We start from the raw sequence: 17,696 nt of genomic DNA, 5'->3' as shown, positions 1-17,696 counted from the left end.
GTACAGGAGGAGCTGTTGGGATGAGCTGTGCCAGAGTAGCCAGCTGGGTGATTTTAGTCTGGGTTTACAGGGCAGAAATAAGGCAGCTTCAGAGGGTCACTGTGTTTTCTTCCTCAAGCCCTGACTCACCAGCCTGCCTGAATTCTTTCTTTTGAGAATTGCTGGGATTCTGTGTGTGGCAGCAGCCAGCGTTGTCCAGCACCTCACAGGAATTCCCTCAGCCCTGCCTGGATGGGTGCTGGGAACAAGCCAGGCTGGAGGGGGTTAAGGTGAAGGAGCAAAGTTCTCCATCACTACAGTTAAATCTAAAAAAAAAAATCCTTAAACTGTCTTTCTTAATGGAAATGGAAAATTACTGCTGTGAAATGCTTGGAATAGCTGCCTGTGCCTGCCTTTGCCTCGCAGAGCAGAGGGGAAGTTTTCTTTGCCTTCTCACTGAACACAGAGCTTGCCAGTGGTGAATTAGGGAAAGGTTTTGTTTATCTCGACTCAGGAGCCTGGATCCTCTCCTCGCTGCCAGCTCTGGCGGCTGCGCTGTCTCCAGGAAGGGAAGGACTTGCTTTGGGAGCCTGCAAAGGCTGTTTTGTAACAGCATCTTGCATTAAAGATGCCTGGGAAAAGAGCTGAAACCATTGGAGTGTTTCTGATCATCCAGGCTGTAGGTGTTGGAAACCAGCAGTGAGAATGCCCCAGCTCAGCTCCTGAGAGGAGGAATTGCTCCAGCCTTTGATGTGACAGTCTGCTATGACTTGAGCTCCTTTTTTACCAGCTATGCATTGATTTGCTTGGTCTTTGCAGCCTCCATGAAGTTCATCTATAGACTCCTACCCAAACTGCAGTCAGGCTGAGAGGTGTAAGAAATGTCTGTGGGGTAGAGTTCCCATCAGGCTGGGTGTTTGCCTCTGCCAGCCAAAGCTGGAGCCCATTGCCCTGGAGTCTGAGCATCTCCTGGGAGGTGCCTGCAGGACACACAGGACCTGTTCCCCTGTGAAAGGCCGGGCTGGAGGCCTTTCTCCACCCCAGCCCAGAGAGCTCATCCTCCACAGAAGCTTTGAGGCCCCCAGGCAGGACAGGTCCTTTCCAGCCCCCTCTGTACCTGCTGGGGTGTGCTCGGAATTGCTCGCCACGCACACGCCTCACCCATCAAACTGACTCCAGAGAATTCTTGGATTAAATTACATTTTTAATAAAAATAAATTGGCTCTTCTCATATTAACATCTTGTTTTAATAACTGCTTGTTCACATCCTTCTATTCCAATTTTGAACTGCTTGAAAAGCCATTTGCTGCTTATAGATTTCTGATGAGGCAGATGGCTCATATGTGATCACACCTACTGACACAGAAACAAAATACCAAAGCAGAAGGAATCCCATGGAGAGTTCCAGAAACTTTTGTTTAAAAGTTGGAGTACCTTAGAGAAATAAAAAATCCTGCAGACCACCCCTCAAATCAATCAAACCCAAATGTGACCAGCAGACTTTGTTCTCCTTGAGTACCCAGTCACCACCAATTTCCTGGTGGCTGTTGGAGAAGGAGAGAAATTCATTTTTCTTGCAGTAAAGACTTAACATCAAACAATTGTCCCCTTTTTTCATCTCTTTGAAAGACTGTCAGATTTTTTGAATGTTCTAACGAGCAGATCTGTCTCCAGACTGTTTAATTGCAGGTGCTTGAAACATTTTATTGGCATTGAGTAGAAGTGCTTTTATTAAAAACTTAACACTTGGGCTGCAGATTTACATCACCCAGGCTCGCTGGGAAGAACTGCCAGCACTGGCTGAGGCTGACCAGAAAAGCAACAATTTTAGAAATTCAAACAGTTACTGGTGCATGAAAATAAGCCAAGAGCAGGAAGAGAATTCAGTTCTGTAGAAAGAAGTGTGTGAGTAAGAGCCCTTTGTTTCATCACAGGCACAGGATCTGGGGAGCACAATGGTGGAACAGCTTCCAGGAAAGAAACAAAGTCCCTGAGACCCCCAAAGTTTCAGCATTTGAAGCCAGATAAATGCAGAATGGAGCAAGATAAATGGCACCAAAATTCTTGCAGCTTCTACTTGGACTGGCACTACAAAATCAGTCCTCAGCTCCTAATGAAAATGCTTTCTTCATGGATGGGGAAATTGATACGATAATTATCTATACACAGAATGGAAATAGTCTTTATAGCAAATACTTCTGTGACAGAACATGCTGGGCTGGAGAAGAGCTTTAATAGTCTTTATAGCAAATACTTCTGTGACAGAACATGCTGGGCTGGAGAAGAGCTTTGTGCTGAGGGGAGCACCTCCCCTATGGAGCCAGGCTGGGAGAGCTGGGAATGTTCAGCCTGGAAAAGTTTGTGGTGAGACCTCAGAGCCCCTGCCAGCATCTGAAGGGGCTGCAAGGAACCTGGAGAGGGACTCTGCATCAGGAATTGTACCCCAGTGCCAGAGGGCAGGGCTGGATGGGATATTGGGAATGAGGAATTGTTCCCTGTGAGGGTGGGCAGGCCCTGGCACAGGGTGCCCAGAGCAGCTGGGGCTGCCCCTGGATCCCTGGCAGTGCCCAAGGCCAGGCTGGACAGTGGGGTTGGAGCCACCTGGTCTAGTTGAAGATGTCCCTGCCATTGGAAAGAGATGAGCTTTAGGGCCCTTTCCATCCCAGACCATTCTGTGGTTCTGAGTTACTCAGTGTGGATCTGTGGGCGTTCCAGCAGTGGCACAGGACAGTGAATATCTGCAGAGATCCCTGCAGTCACTCCGCGTAACTCGCAGGAAAGGAAAGTGCTCAAAGTGCCTTTTGTACATGGGAACAAAGAATTGGAAATCAAAGGAAACTTTTCCTTCCTCTTTCGGTGCATCAGCCTCTGTTCATTGCTGGTCACTGCCATTAGAGCTTCTGAGAGTGTAAAACAATCTGCTGTGTGTTTTGCTCCCAGGCATTTCAGCTCATCAGAGCCTGCAGAGTGCTTTTTGCTGTACTCCAGTACGTGGAGGGCTGGCACACACTGATGTGGGCATGCAAACCTGCCTGGGATGTGACTGGGAGTGACTGCAACATCCTCCTCAAAAACCATTTTTAACACTTGGAGCAAAATGCAGTGAGGAGCAGGGAAGGGCATGAGCAGGGTGAGAGCTGCAGGCAGCTCTGGCATCTTGTGTATGTAAAGTTAAATTATGAGGAGCTTCTGATGAACTGCCAGGAAGCAAGCCATGCTTTCTTTATTATAGGAAAATATGGGATTAAAATCCACCTGGGCAAGGGCAGAGAGGCTTGGTGGGCTTCTTTTCATATACCCTGAGTAAAATGATTTCACATCCCCACTGGGGCACTGTCTGTGTGTGCCACGTGTTCCTCTGCCCCTGGGATGAGAGCTGATAGGTGGGGGCTTGTTTTATTAGATTTTTCTTTTTACAAATGCAAAGTATCCTGGATCTATAGGCCACGAAGCTACTTTCCAACTCATTATCCAAATGCCACAAGAAATCTGGTGAGTCAAGATCTTTATATAAACCCCAAGCCCAAGTGAGTTATTTAGGAACTGCAGATGTTTTGGTTGTAAAGCAGTGGTGTGTAGTGAGGGGAGAGGCCTGTGGGTTCACCTCAGAGCTTCTGAAACTGAAAAACTCCTTGTTGGGGCACCGTAACATCCTAAATCAATCCTAGGAATCAAGGAAAAGCCAAACCAGCTGCAGGAAGAACATTCTCCTGAAAGGAGCAAAAGCTTCTTACCAAAAGGACTGAGGCAAAAAACAAGAAGTGCTTAAATCACTGAAATGAGTGTGGGTCACTCATGGTGTGCACTGAGTAAGATACAACAGGTTGGGATTGCAGTGCAAATAGCTGGGTGATAGTGTTCCTCTCCCAAGTGATGTTGCTTCCTTTGGCCATGCCAGCCAAGTATTCAAATTTTTTCTTTGTGAGAACACCACCACATGGAAGAGCTTCCTTCTGGCCTCTCTGACTTTCAGCTGGGGTGCTATAAAGCTGAGGCTGGATGCCATCCTAAATTTAGCCTAAAAGAATTAATTGTGGCTGACCCAGTGGCTGTAATTTACCCACAGGTTTGTCAGAGGTTCAGGTGTTTTCTGGCCAGAATAGCTGAGCTTTTTGAGAGAGCTCCTGGACCAAGCAGCTGCAGTGCTGTAACCCAGGCAGGAGTCACTGCAGAGCCCTGCCCTGCCAAGGGGGAAGGACACAGCCCCTCTGACATCTGTGCTTTCAACAGGGAACACAAAACCAGGGAAAAGCAGCAGCTTGCTCCCATGGAAGGGATGGGAAGAGGACTCAAGGTGCAGATTGAGACATCCATTCCAATCTTTGGGATGCTGAGCCTCCCCAGGTGCTGGCAAGCCCTGGCTGCTGCCATGGGAAGCTGAGAGGTGCAGGGGAGAGGCTCCAAGGAACTCTCTGGAAGTGTGATACGGAGTGTGGAGCTGTCTGACTCCAACACTGCAACTGCTACATGAAACAAAGCACCGATAAAAATAGTGTGTTTTCTTGCCATGCTTCATTTCCTTCTGGATAGGCTCAAAATGTCCCTGTTTGATTCTTTTCTTTGTACAACTTCAGTGAGTCATTGTGATCACAGCGCTCTGGCAGCATCTTGAAAAGCTCTGAAATACAAAATACTTCCCTGAAATTGCCAAGTGTTTTACATGGAAGTGGCTACATTTCAGATAGTCCGGTCATGATCTTCCTGGCTTTTAACTCTGTCTGTCTCCATCCTGTGAGAGTTACTGATATTTTAAAGTAGTTGCCCAATGTTTTATGTGCTTTGGAGAAAGAAAGTGTATTGTGGTCCATCCTTTCCCCCAAAAAAGTGTTTCCTCCTCCCCCTGAAAGTGTTTATTTTTAGATAATAAAGGGATCATAGTCCTGCTAAGTACACAGCCTGTTTAAGATCCAGCATCCCTGTCATTTTCCCACGTCTCTCTAAGCATCTGTTGGAAAATAAATCAATCACTCTATGCTGGATACCAGAGTATATTCCCTGGAACAGATCACATGCAGGGTGTTGTCAGTGATCCCTGGGACAGTTCCTCAGCAGAGGTATGAGACAGGTGCAGGAGGATTTGCTCAGTTGAATGCTGAACTCTCCACAGAGTGATGGCTTTTATCACCCCTGCTAAAGCTGCCTGTTGTGGCCACTTTGCACATGGAGATATGGAATGTGTGCTATAAAAAGAGATTGCTGAGCTGTGTCTGCTGCCCTGAATTTCTCCCCGAGCACACTCACACCTGTGTGGCTCTCCTGAGCTGTGGGTTTGTCTTCAGCTCCACGGTGACCATGGATAACCTTTGATATCCCCACCAGGTTTCCTCATCTCCAGCACTGCTGGCTGCTTCCCTACTGCAGGAATGTCTGTCTGAGAGAGAGCAACACTGTTTTTGCTTGATCATTTTTATAAAATACATTCACCATGGCCATGCATTTTTGCTGTAATGTATAAAAAATGCACTTTTTCTGGTTGAACAAGCTTTCTATTGAGAAGAGGGTGATTCTGTGCCTCCTGTGCTTGGATTTGGTGAGGACACTCAGTTAGAGGCTGTGGAGCAGTTGCAGAGCCCTGTATGTGTGACAGCTCTGCTGTTACCTGTGACGAGGTGCTGAACATGGGCAGCTGGGCTTGACATGCGCTGTTGGCAAAGATTAATTGTGCAGGCAGCTGCTGTGGCCAGACAAACATCTCGCAGGAACCCAGGCCATATGTTCCTGCAGCATTAATGCTGCCCTGTCGCAGTGCTTACAGGATATTTTATATCTGATATGGGCCAAGGCAGGTTGGGAAAAGCAGAGGAAATGTCCTGACCCTTGGTATCGCCTCGCCACCATCTCTGTCTCTGCAGTGACAGTTTCTAACAGGATAGAAGTGGGAGCAGTTTTCTAGAGCATTGTCTGGTTTATCTCTCCTGTTTCCAGGACACTTGTTCAGATTCATCTTCATGAAATCTTGGATATCTAGATTTTGATTGATAGGTGGTTAATTCATTACATCCATCAGACTGGGAGGAGAGGTGGGTGGCAGTGGCTGGACTGCAAATCAGGGCTCTTGAGCACCTGAGCACAGGTTTGCCTCTCTAAAACTTCTATTTGATTTTAAAATTCTAAACTTCATTTTCTTGGGTGTTGCAAGGCTTTTTGGGGGTTTTCAGGACTTTCAGTTCCATGAGTGAGGGTGGCAGAGCAGCAGGGACCGTGACTGGCATCAGGGACATTCCAAAGGCACATCCTGACTCCTGCCAGTGCCACGGAGGTGTGACCCTGGGCTGGCTGGAGGAGCAGAGAAGCCCTTGGTGATGGCTGGGACAGGGACAGTGCTGTTCCTCCAGTGTTCATCCCCACAGACCCTGAGCAGATGCTGCTCAGGTGCTGCTGCTTGTGTTGGGCACTGTCACCAAAGCCACGGAGCTGGGCTGGGTTTGAGAGCCAGACCTGCAGCCCCAGCTCCAGAGGCAGCGTGGGGAGCAGCCCAGCCCTTGTGTGGATTCTCCTGTCTCTGCTAACTCCTGCCATTCCTCGGATGAAGCAGCCTCCTCCTCCTGCCTGATCCACTCTGTCCCAGTACATTTGACATCACCATCATTTCCATGTTCAGTGAGTTATATATTTTTTTAAATGCTTTGTGACACTTGTAAATGAAGCAGGTAGAGAAAGTAGATTTTGGAAAAGCGGGAACATCTGGTGCTTGCATGTTTTGGTCGACAAGTTGGTGAAATTAATACAGTCCTAAAGTGGAGAAGAAAAATGACACCTTGAAGTTGTGAGTTAATTAGCTCTGACTCCCAGGTGCTTGGGAGCAGGGCTGGGATTGTCACGCTCTAACTGAGGATGGCTCCTCACTCCTGGCTCCTCTCCAGGTCATTCTGCTGCAGCAGGAGCAGGACCAGGCTGTTGAGATTGGTTTCTCCCCACATTCAAAGAGGCTTTTGTGGTTGTTTAAATGACCAATGAGTGGACACAGCATAAGCTCTGTGACCCAGCAGCACCTGTAGCATTTGTTCTGCTAAGAAAAACTGGGAGCTGGTGTAAATTCTGGTTTTGGGGTTTGAAGAAAATTAGGAGAGGGTATTCAGAAGCATCTCCTGTTCCCTGGCTTATCTGGCTTGTTCACAGCCACAGCAGAAATCTGAAGTCTTTACAACAATTGCTGGCAAGATCCAGAGTAAACCTGCAAGGAAAACTGATAAATCAAAATTTAGCTTTAATTTTGTATTTGCATATTGTTTCTACTTCAGTCTGTATAAGATTAATCCCTTTTTGACCTTTTTACTGAGGTTTTGGCAAGTAGCAAATGCAGCCTTGAGTGTACAAAATGTCATCCTGTCTAAAATACTTAACAACACAGCCTGCACTGGGAAAGCAACACCTTGTTACCACGAGCTGCTAAAGACAGGTGAAAACAGCTCTTGTGAAAACTTGCCAAGTGATTTTGCTTCTAATAACTACCCATAATAAACATGGAAGCAAGTATGAGTTGGTTATGAGAGCAACAAAATTAAACACTTCTGTGTTTAAACATTGAGTTCCTCAAAACTTATTAAACTTGCTTTGTCTGCTGCTGAGTTCATTGGATAAACACACAGGTGGTAATAATTTTGTTGGGATATGTTTTAAAAATCCAGAGGTGTTTTGCAGGTCATCAATGCTGCACTGGCTCTGGCTGCTAAGCCCCAGAGCAAGCTGGCTCAGGAGAACATGGATCTGTTCAAGGAGCAGTGGGAGAGGCAGGTGCGCGTGCTGACGGATGCCGTGGATGACATCACTTCCATCGACGACTTCCTGGCTGTCTCAGGTAATCAGGGCCTGGCTGAGCCATAATCACCCTCCTCAGAGCTCAGTCCTGCTCAGGGGTGCTTTGGACACGTGCTCTGGAGTCTTTGAGGCTGTGGAAGGGATGTGTGGAAGTCTGTGAGGCTTTGGAAGGGATGGTGTTGTCACACCTCACCTGGGATCACACTGTGCCCACCGAGGTGAGAAAGTGCAGCAGGAGGTCTGGTTTCAAGGAGAAGACACTTTATGTCCCAAGGTTTGGAATTGCTGGCTGAACTAAGGATGAATTGCCATTTAGCTGCTGTAGACAAGGCTCACCAGTAACTCAGGGGGAAATAGAACATGTTTATGTCCAAGGTAGGAACTAGCAGAAAAAATGATCCCTCAGGTCACCTTAGGCTGCCATGTTAACAAAACTGAATATCAAAATGTGGTTGTACAAGTTAATTAAAATAAAACTGTTCATACCACGTCAGCTTTAGTAAAGTTTTAAGAGTTTTTAAAAGAGATTGGATCATTATAATAGATTAATAATTACATTTGGCAAAGTACTTGCCAAGATAATCCGTTTTATCAGCATCTTGATAAAGACCCACAATCAGCTGCTGTGACCTAAAAATAATGGGAGCATTTTTATTTCCACATCCTTTAATTGTGCTCTAGTTAGAGGACATGGAAATGTAACCATGTGAATTGTGTCTGCAGTGGTGTTCACAAATCACCTCTGCAAGCTGGGATTCTAATTTCCGTGGTGCAGGCAGGTTTGGGCATCTGAAGTGACTTAAAACCTCGAGTTGTAAAGAGTGATTTCACAGGAGGATGTGTGGAGTCAGAAGTACCAAGTGAACATAGGTAGAAAATGTAGATGAGGAATTAAGGCCCTGAATTAAGAGGCAGTATTTTTTAAATTATTAAGAAAAACCAAACAAAGGCCCAAGTGGTGTTCCTGTGATGTCACCTGCATTGTCATACACACTGTATTGTGGCTCCCTGGGTTCTCTTTGCAATGAGTGAGCATTAAGTTCTGGGGCAGTTCAGTGTCTGAGCTGGCTGGATCTGTGGGTGCTCCCTGGGCAGCAGCAGCTGGAATTGCACAGCTGGGAGGAGCTTTGGGAAATCTCTGCAGAGGGAATTGTGTGCTGAGGTTTGAGGCTCCACTTGAAGCTTTCTCACAAGTGTACAAACATGTGAGAAGGAAAAGCTGGGAGTCCATACAAACACAGCCTGTGTGGAGCTGCCAAAGCACTTTCCTTCCCGTGTAGTCCAGGTTTAGCACCACAAGACTCAAGGGAGTTGTGGGCAGGACAACTCTGTCTTCTGCAGGGTTGCAGGTTAGTACAGAACTGGGAGTTTTGGCTAAATAACCAAATCTATTGCATGGCTGTACTCTCAGGAGCTTGGCAGTAAGCAGAGAAAGTTTCTTTCCTGGAGTGGTGGCACATTGACTCAGGAGAGTTGACCTCAAGTGAGTGCTTACCACCAAAATGGAGCCAAGGAGATGTAGTTTGAGACAACTCCAGATATTCAAGTGCATTCAGTAATTATTTTTATGTGTGTCTTATCGAGGAGATGGTAGAAAAATATTAAAGCAATAAATACTCTTAAAGTATTATTTGTTTGAACTTTGATAAATGTTTTCCATATAATGCCACGACTCCAATTCATCTGCTAGAAGTCTGAGCTTCTCTTTGGATAAAGTCATGGCAAGCATGATTTATATCAAGTGCTGTTTGGGGTTATTAGGATGTTTGTATCAGTTACTAACTGGGATGTAAGCAGAATGTAAAGGAGTTCTTGTGAGTGCATATATAAATATGTATGTAAGTCATCCCACATCCCTACTGTGTGGTGTACTGAAGTAAAGGCTTCACCATTCAGCTCATGCTACAGAATTGTATCAATTATCCCCAAGTAAAGGCTTGATGAAAGAGATGCTGGGTTTAGGTAACAGAACATGATAGAAGAAGGATCTTCAGTGCACAGGGCCCAGGTGAGCTTGCAGTGACAGCACTTTCACAGGTACAGCAGCAGAAGGGCCCTGTTGAGTTGGGGCAGGCTCTGGGGAAGGCTCACTGTCAGGATGGGAGGTGGATGGCACAGGAGCCCTGTGGCCTAGAGATGTCTGTGTGCCTCCAGCCATGAGTGATGTGCAGCTCAGGGAGCTCCAGCATCAGAGGTGCTATCTCCTGAGCAATCCTTGACAGATTTTTCTCATTTAAGCTGGTGTTAGTTGTTCTTTCGACCATTATAAACTGCTGGCACCTCCATCATCCTGTGCAAAGATTCACAGCTGAAATGTGCTCCCTGTGAAGAACCTCCTTGTTTTGCACTCTCGCCTGTTTGCTTCATTTGATGCCCCTACTTGTACTAAAGATGGTGAAAAGGTTTTTTCCCCCTTCTGTCTCTTGTTGTTTGCAAACGTGCAGAGTTCTGCCATGCACTTTGTCAGTCATCGCTTCCCTGACTGCAGAGTCTGCCTCTTTCATTATTCCTCATGTCAAAGCTCTCCTGTACCTTCTGTAATTCTTATCAGTGCCTTCCCAAAGCACTCTGGGTGTGTTGGTGTGCCCACTATCTCTGTTCTTTAGAGCAGTTGCTGATAGCACCATGTAATTGTCAAATTCAATGTTCTGAAATTACCTGAATCTCCTTTGAAACCCTCTTTAAAACCATTCCATTTGCTGCCTTCTGTTCCTCTGCTGCTGACAGAGGTTTATGCCACAGATTGCCCATCTCAGTGGAGCTGTTTTTTTCTGAAGAGCCTCCCAGTGAATATTAGCAGGATGAACACTGTATTTACAAGAGTGGGAAGTCCCCAGTGCTTGCTCCATGTGCTGCCTGGCCTGGCTCCTGCAGTGCCCCTTGGCAGCAGAGGTTCAGCATGGAAATGGTTCTGAGACCTTCCACAGGACGTGCAGCAGAGAAGCACAGCTGTGTTTATGAATCTGGGGCTTCATCTCCCGACTGTTCCTCTTTGATTTTGATCTCCTGTAGCCCTCAGACTCCCTCAGAAGCTGCTGGGGTTGTTTGGAAAAGCATTGCTTCATCCCTTTAATGTGGAGGTGGGTGGAGGTGGAAGGTGTTTGGTGGGAGTGGATTGAGGATTGACAGTCGTGGGTGACTTTTTATTCTGTAGCTTTTCACAATTTAATGTATTTCCTTGTTTGGTCTAAAAATCATTTATATGGAAAAAATACCTTTCCTTTTACCTTGTTGCCCAACCACACCATTTTCCCTGTAGCCATTTTGGTGGGACAAGTCCCTTGGCTGTTGCCTGTGCTGTGCTGTGTTGCTGTGGGATGTTTCTCCTGCTCAGCAGGAGGACAGGGGGGTTTGGATGTGGGACAGCCTTCTCCCATCCCCAGAGGTGCTGGTGGGGAGCCCATGCTCTGTGTGCCCGTGGGATGGGGAGCACTGGGGTATTTACAAGGACTCTGCACAGTGTTGGATCTTATCTGTTATCATCCAGCTGGAAAATATCTCCAGAACAGATAGACCTGACAGCCCTGCACTTCCCTGGGCCCTTTGCAAGCTGCCCTGTGGGTTATCTCCCTCTAGAAGGGACTTCCTGGCCACTTCACATCTGCAAAAGGCATTAAATGATCAGCAGACATTTAAATATTCACCTTCATTTGGTCCATGCCTTTTATTAAAGTTCAGATAATCCAAAGAGGCTTTTAAATGGTCTGTGGCTTAATTTATTCATTTAGGAATTGAAGCAATAAACAGTCTGTGTTTTGGCCTGGCGCCGAAGCTTTTTCTTTGGGCTCTTGCAGCTCCCAGGGCTGTCTCTTCTCTAAATACCCTCTGTGCTTGCCGTGGCTCCTGTGCCTGCTCACTGACTTGTCAAATCACTAATGAACCTGCTCTTTGCTCTCTCAGGGCCACATCCTGCCCTCAGCTGAACTTGCTCAGGCTGAGTTGCTTCAGAGGGATTTCACAAGTGTAATTTTTGCCCAGGTTACTTACTGAAGTCTCACAATATTGCACCTGGCTGTGTTAATTTTATGTAAATCAGGCGTAACTTCTCGCAGCAATCCTTTCAGGCAGTTCCTCCAAATCCTCTCCCAGCCAGCACTATGAGCTTCTTGTCTCTACAAACTCTTGCAAAATGGCTCTTTTACTACCTGCAGAGGGAATAAAAGCCACTTGCACGGGTTGGCAGCACAGAAAGATAAAGTCAATGGTAATTAACACTGGAAGCTATTTTAAGTGACAGAGCAGAAATGTTTCCAAGTTGGTTTCTTACCAGGCAGCCCAAATGCTGGTGTTGGATGATGATACCGAAACATTAGTCCTGGTACATTAAAGAGTTCTCTAGCAGAGTTTGGAAGTCTGTATTAACAGTTTGGGAGATCTTTAGGGTAGGTTTCCATAAATAAAGGTCCCAATTTCTTAAGGCATCTTCAGAAAACTCTTAAAAGGTTTTCCCCATTTTGGGCTTCTTGTACTCAATGAATAGGGAATATATCTCTTCACAAAACTAGAAAAAGTATATTTAAAAAGCTAATTGCAAACAGAGGTCTTGCTTTTATTTTTTTGTTTGTTTTCTGAACAGCCAGTGAGTGCTGTGTGGCTGGAATGCTTTCCACATTATTCACTGCATACATTATGTGTCTCAGATGGGAATGGGCGACTGACGGTGTAATGTGCTCTGATGGAATGTGTGTGGCTGTAGGAAAACACTCTGGAGGAAGCTGGAAACATGCACCAAGTGTCTGTTGGAGTGTTGAGGGGAGTAGGTGTGGTGCTGGGGAGGTGCCCATCACCCCACGTGCACTGGCAGGGGAGTGGTTTGCAGGTATTTGAAATAAGGGCTGGGGCAGTCCAGGGGAGAAATATGGAAAGGAACCAGGGGAGAGCTCAGCAGAACTCAGCTTTCGTTTTGGTAAAATTGAGTACAAACAGGGGCAGGAAGTGTGGAAGCCAATTGGTGAATGGATTGATGGCTTTTTGACACCTTCTGTGGAAGGGCAGCTCTTTGCTGGTTGTGACCTGCACATTAATGCTTGACAGCATCTCCATGGAGCTTCTGTAGAGCAGGTCCCACCCTGAACAATTGCCACGCTGATGACTGTGACAGAAACGACATTACCATCTAAATCCCTCTTCTTTTACCTCCAGAGAATCACATTTTAGAAGATGTAAACAAATGCGTCATCGCTCTCCAAGAGAAGGACGTGGACGGCTTGGACCGCACGGCCGGCGCCATCCGGGGCCGCGCCGCCCGCGTCATCCACGTGGTCACCTCGGAGATGGACAACTATGAGCCTGGAGTGTACACGGAGAAGGTGCTGGAGGCAACCAAGCTGCTGTCCAACACAGGTAAGGGTCGCTCGCTCCCCGGAGCCCTGAGTTGCTGTTGCTGGAAAGCTTGTGGGCAGCTGGGTACCCGTGTACCTGTGAAATCTGTTAGACTCAATTTGCTGTAACGCAAATTAGTGGGAGTTGTTTGCAAAACTGTTGCAAAGTGAGAAGTGTGATTTTGCTGTGTTGTCTGGCTTAAAGCTCAGCTGTGCACAAGGTGTCCCTGAGTGTGCTCGCTGTCATGGACTGGGCTGTGGGAAGCAAAAACACTGGGAATGAGTCCCAGGCGTGAGTGAAGGCTTGGAAGTTGTGCTGTGCTCATCTTGCAGTATTGCAACAGGCTCTGCAGCTGTTCCGGGTCCAGAAGGAAGATCACATTCCCCCAGCAGAATAAATTTAGGGTAATAATTAGGGTAAATTTTGTAAAGTATCTTTAGAGCTGTTGGAAGAGCATTGTAGGTTGTAGTGCCCCACACCTAAACACCAAATCAGGGTGTTCCCTGTGCACTACTGGTGACATCCATAAGGGTGAGGGGTGATTCTGGCTCCTTCAGTGCCAGCCACTCGTTGCTGGTTTTGCTTTAATTACTTTGATGAAGAATCAAGGGTGACACTGAAGAAACAGCAGACTCTAACTGGTTCTGGCATGTTCTTCCTGGGGCACCATGAGTCACTGAAATGCAGCAGTGCAACCTGCCCCCTTCCAGTGCTTTTTAAACTTGAGTGTCCTGATGTTAGCACGACTTCTTTCCCCCCAAAACATCAAACAAACAATTAATATTTGATCCCATAGTTTCTAGGAGCTTCCCCAGGTGTTTTCTCCTTGTCCAATAGAAGGGTGTGATAAACTTCACTGTCCAAGTGGAAAACACCAAAGAGCAGCAGCGTAAGCAGAAACGGGGCTGGATTATGACTTCACCTCCTGTAGCAAATGTTGTGATTTCAGTGGAAGGACTGCACATGTTGCAGGACAGTTAGGAGCAGGGCAGGAGTGGGCAGCAGAGGGTGGCTGGGGTGGCACTGACCGGCTCTGTGCTCTGGCTGCAGTCATGCCGCGCTTCACGGAGCAGGTGGAAGCTGCAGTGGAAGCGCTGAGCTCCGACCCTGCCCAGCCCATGGACGAGAACGAGTTCATCGACGCCTCGCGGCTCGTGTACGACGGCATCCGCGACATCCGGAAAGCCGTGCTGATGATCCGGGTGAGCACAACTTCCCCAGCTTCCCACTGCCTTCCCCGCCTCTGTTCGACTGACAGCGCCGGGATAATGGAGAGCAGGCAGGAGAACATTTTCATTTAGCTCCTATTAACATTCAGAGTCTTCAAATGTGCTAATCGCTGTGGAGCACTTGAGCGGTGCCTTTGGATTCAGATTCATTAACCAGATCTGAGCATCGATGATGGCCCGAGTTGTGATGCTAAATACCCTTCATGCATCTTTTGTAATCTCATGGTAATGCCTGGCTCGTTAATGTGCTAAAATCAGTGACCTTTCAGTTAACAACAGCAAATTAATTCAGAACTATAGATGCTTGTTGATGGTTTGGAGCTTAGAAATAAAACCTAATAGCTCTTCATTAAGTAAATTTTGAGAATTAATGTTAGTTAGTCAAAAGGAAGCTGAGATGAGTTCAGTCTGTAGTTGGTAGAGCATGTAATTTGTTAATTGGCTAACCTGGGTAAACAGGGCAGCTCACAGAGGCCTTGACTCCTGTGTGCTTGCAGTGGGTGTGACTTGGGAGCCCTCATTTCTGGCAGACACAGAAGGGTGCAGTTGGTTGAAGGGATGCAGTAAAGGAAGTTCTGGTTGCAGCTCATCCATGGATCTATTTCTTGGATCTTACTGGGGCAAAAATGGGCAGGAGCCAGATATAAAAAAGACAAATATAGGGGGTTTATTCCTTTTTCCTTCTTTTCATTGTATTTCTTTGACTCTGAGAAACTGTCTTGGTCTTTCATATTGGTGACCATGGCAGATGCAGCTTGTTGGTCACTAAATCAAGAATTGTACAGCCCCAGAAGATATTACAGTAACCATTGCAGTGGCATCTTCCATGTTTGCTGCTTAAAGAAAGGATCAGATGAAAAACCAGGAGAAAAGCTGACAACCACATCTGTGCTCCCCATGGAATTTTTTTCAGACAAGCTCAGGATTTATAGACAGCCAGTGGTAGTTGAGGACATCCCTGCCTGCTGAAGCCCTTGTTAGTCAGGACAGGGAGCTGGGAGTGCCAGTGGGCAGCAGTTACCCAGGCTGGCAGTGCCAGGAACGCTGAGGTTTGCCCTGTGCCACCCTCCAGGGCCAGGGAGCCACAGCGCCACTGCCAGCAGCCAACAGCAGCTCCCTGGCCACACAGCAGGCACCTAGAAGGAAGTTAAAATATTAGCACTTGTTGTCCAGAGAGTTTATTTTGGGATAAAAGAGCCATCCAAATCTCTCCAGGGCTTGGTGTAATCCTGCTCACAGGGGCTCATTCCCTTCAGCTTTGTCCAGAGGCTCTTGCTCCTTACAGGGACCAGCAGGAGAAGCCACTGCAACACCTCATTTTTGTGTTTATGCAGGGTATTTTCAAAACTACCATCTCACTATGTCTGTATTTATTGAAGAGAAGTTCTTCCCCCCTCTCTGCTGCCCAGGCTCGTCACCCCAGAGGAGTTTCTGTCCTTGGTGGCACTTGAAAGGCAGAGTTACACTTTGTGTGTCCCTGGGCTTTGGGAGGGATGGGCAGAGGGGAGTCACAGACACAATCATGTACAGCAGAACTGTTTTCTTTATGCTATTTCTTTTTTTTTTTTAATATTGATACACTGAGCTACTTCTTACTGTGTGTCCCTCTGCTGATGTTGTGGGTATACCGTGTTCTCCAGGGCCTGGAGAAGAGGCTGAAAAACCCAAAGTCTTGATTGTCACCCTACTCACCTTTGCTTTTTGGCAATTATTTTGCATGTCCATCTCTATTTTCACTGTATCACAGAGTGTCTATAGTGGAAGACAAGTCTGTGAAATTCAAATCATACGGAAAAAATCTAAAGAACAGGGACTTTATTTGCATCTTATCTGTTAATCACCATTTATTGCATCTATCAGTGAAGTTCTTTGTTGACCCAGCTCTGGAGAATTGTCGTGAAGTGCCACTTTAGCAAAGATGTAGTATTTTGACAAACATGCTGTTTAAACTTGATAAGCTTTATAAAAAGTTTGCCTGCTACAGACTGGCAGTAGCAAAAATAAATCCTAGGCAAGCAGGAACTAGGTCAGATGTGTTTAGCCTACAGCATAAAAGCTGGCCCTTACTAGCTGAAATTTTTCAGCTTTTCCCAAGGGATAAGGATAAATTTTGAGATATTTTATCTGTTGTTAATTTAGTCAATGCTTTGATTCATAATTGTGCTGAAGACACTGTCTGTGCTTCTGAACCAGCCCTTAGAGCTGTGTGTAATTCCAGCTTCAGCATCTCAAGTGAAGCTTTTACATTTAATCAACTTGCAAAAGCACTGCTCGCTTTGCAAGAACTTTTTTCTGTCTTTCAGATGCTGAGTGCATTAATGTCCTAACAAATCTCAGCTGTTTAGTGACTGCTGTGTGATTCTGGGATCCCTGTGGTGTTTAACAGGAGCAGTCAAGCACATAAAATCACACGTGTTCAGAGCTGGATACAGTCCCTGTATTTACCTTTTTGTTGAAAACATGGAATAATTTTTACCCCCACTGATTTCCATTCTCTCTGCTTGAAAAATAATATTCTTGTTGGTTTCCAGAGCCATGAAATCTGTAGTTTGACTCTGCTTGAATGTTTTTTCCTCAGACTCCCGAAGAGCTGGATGATTCTGACTTTGAGACCGAGGATTTCGACGTCCGCAGCAGAACCAGCATCCAGACTGAGGATGATCAGCTCATTGCTGGACAGAGTGCAAGGGTAAGGCACAAATCTCAGCTTTATCCAAGTGTGATCTGCCTTCAAAAAACACTTCAGCTTGCTTTGAAACCTAGGTTAAATATAGGGGCGGGGATGATAAAAATGCTGGATCAGAAAACTGGCATTTTTTGTTTCCAGCATTCTCCTGGAAAGGAGGTTGAGTGAAATGCAGTTGGTCTGATGGATGTGAGAAATGTCTGTGGTTTATTTTGGGTATTCTGAAAGATCAAAGTCCTTTTAGTACCAAGAAACTACATCGCATTTTGATATCACAGACATTGTAGTCGAGTGAGCTTCTGCAGGAGGCAGATCACTCATTGGATTAATGTTATTTTCAACAGACAAACATTAACTTTATGAGAAAAAAATCTTCCCAAAATGTGGCCTCACACACGTGCTGGTGTGTTTGGTCACTGAGCATTTATCAAGACAACATTGAGAGGAACTCAGAAATGAAATCATTTCAACTAACTGCATTTCCTGTGACTCAAAAATGAAAGCATTGATAGGCCATATATAATCATTAAGAGGTGAAACCCTAAAATCAGTGCATTGAATTGCATTGAAGGAAGACCAGGCCTTACCTATTGCTTTTATTTGACACAGCCCCTCTGGATCAATAACAATTTACACTCTTGGGAAAGTGCCATGGCAGATTTTTTGTGGAGGCTCTTCCTGCCAGGCAAGAAGTGGCCAGACCTTATTTATCAAACCTGGGC

The 17,696-nt window shown here is 46.2% G+C and overlaps 1 protein-coding gene across 2 annotated transcripts in view; it reads left to right on the top strand.

Moving 5' to 3' along the window:
- The window catches only part of CTNNA1 (catenin alpha 1), a 117,505-nt gene that overhangs the window by 89,283 nt on the left and 10,526 nt on the right, over positions 1-17,696 (top strand). For both annotated transcript variants that reach the window (XM_058034509.1, XM_058034510.1), the window contains 4 exons: positions 7,621-7,777; positions 12,880-13,080; positions 14,110-14,261; positions 16,867-16,977. In XM_058034509.1, coding sequence (XP_057890492.1) covers positions 7,621-7,777; positions 12,880-13,080; positions 14,110-14,261; positions 16,867-16,977 — 621 coding nt within the window. The remainder of the gene's footprint in view (positions 1-7,620; positions 7,778-12,879; positions 13,081-14,109; positions 14,262-16,866; positions 16,978-17,696) is intronic.

This window comes from Melospiza georgiana, chromosome 15, assembly GCF_028018845.1.
Source record: "Melospiza georgiana isolate bMelGeo1 chromosome 15, bMelGeo1.pri, whole genome shotgun sequence".
In the NCBI taxonomy this organism is placed as follows: Eukaryota; Metazoa; Chordata; class Aves; order Passeriformes; family Passerellidae; genus Melospiza; species Melospiza georgiana.
This window is presented reverse-complemented; position numbering and strand designations above follow the sequence as displayed.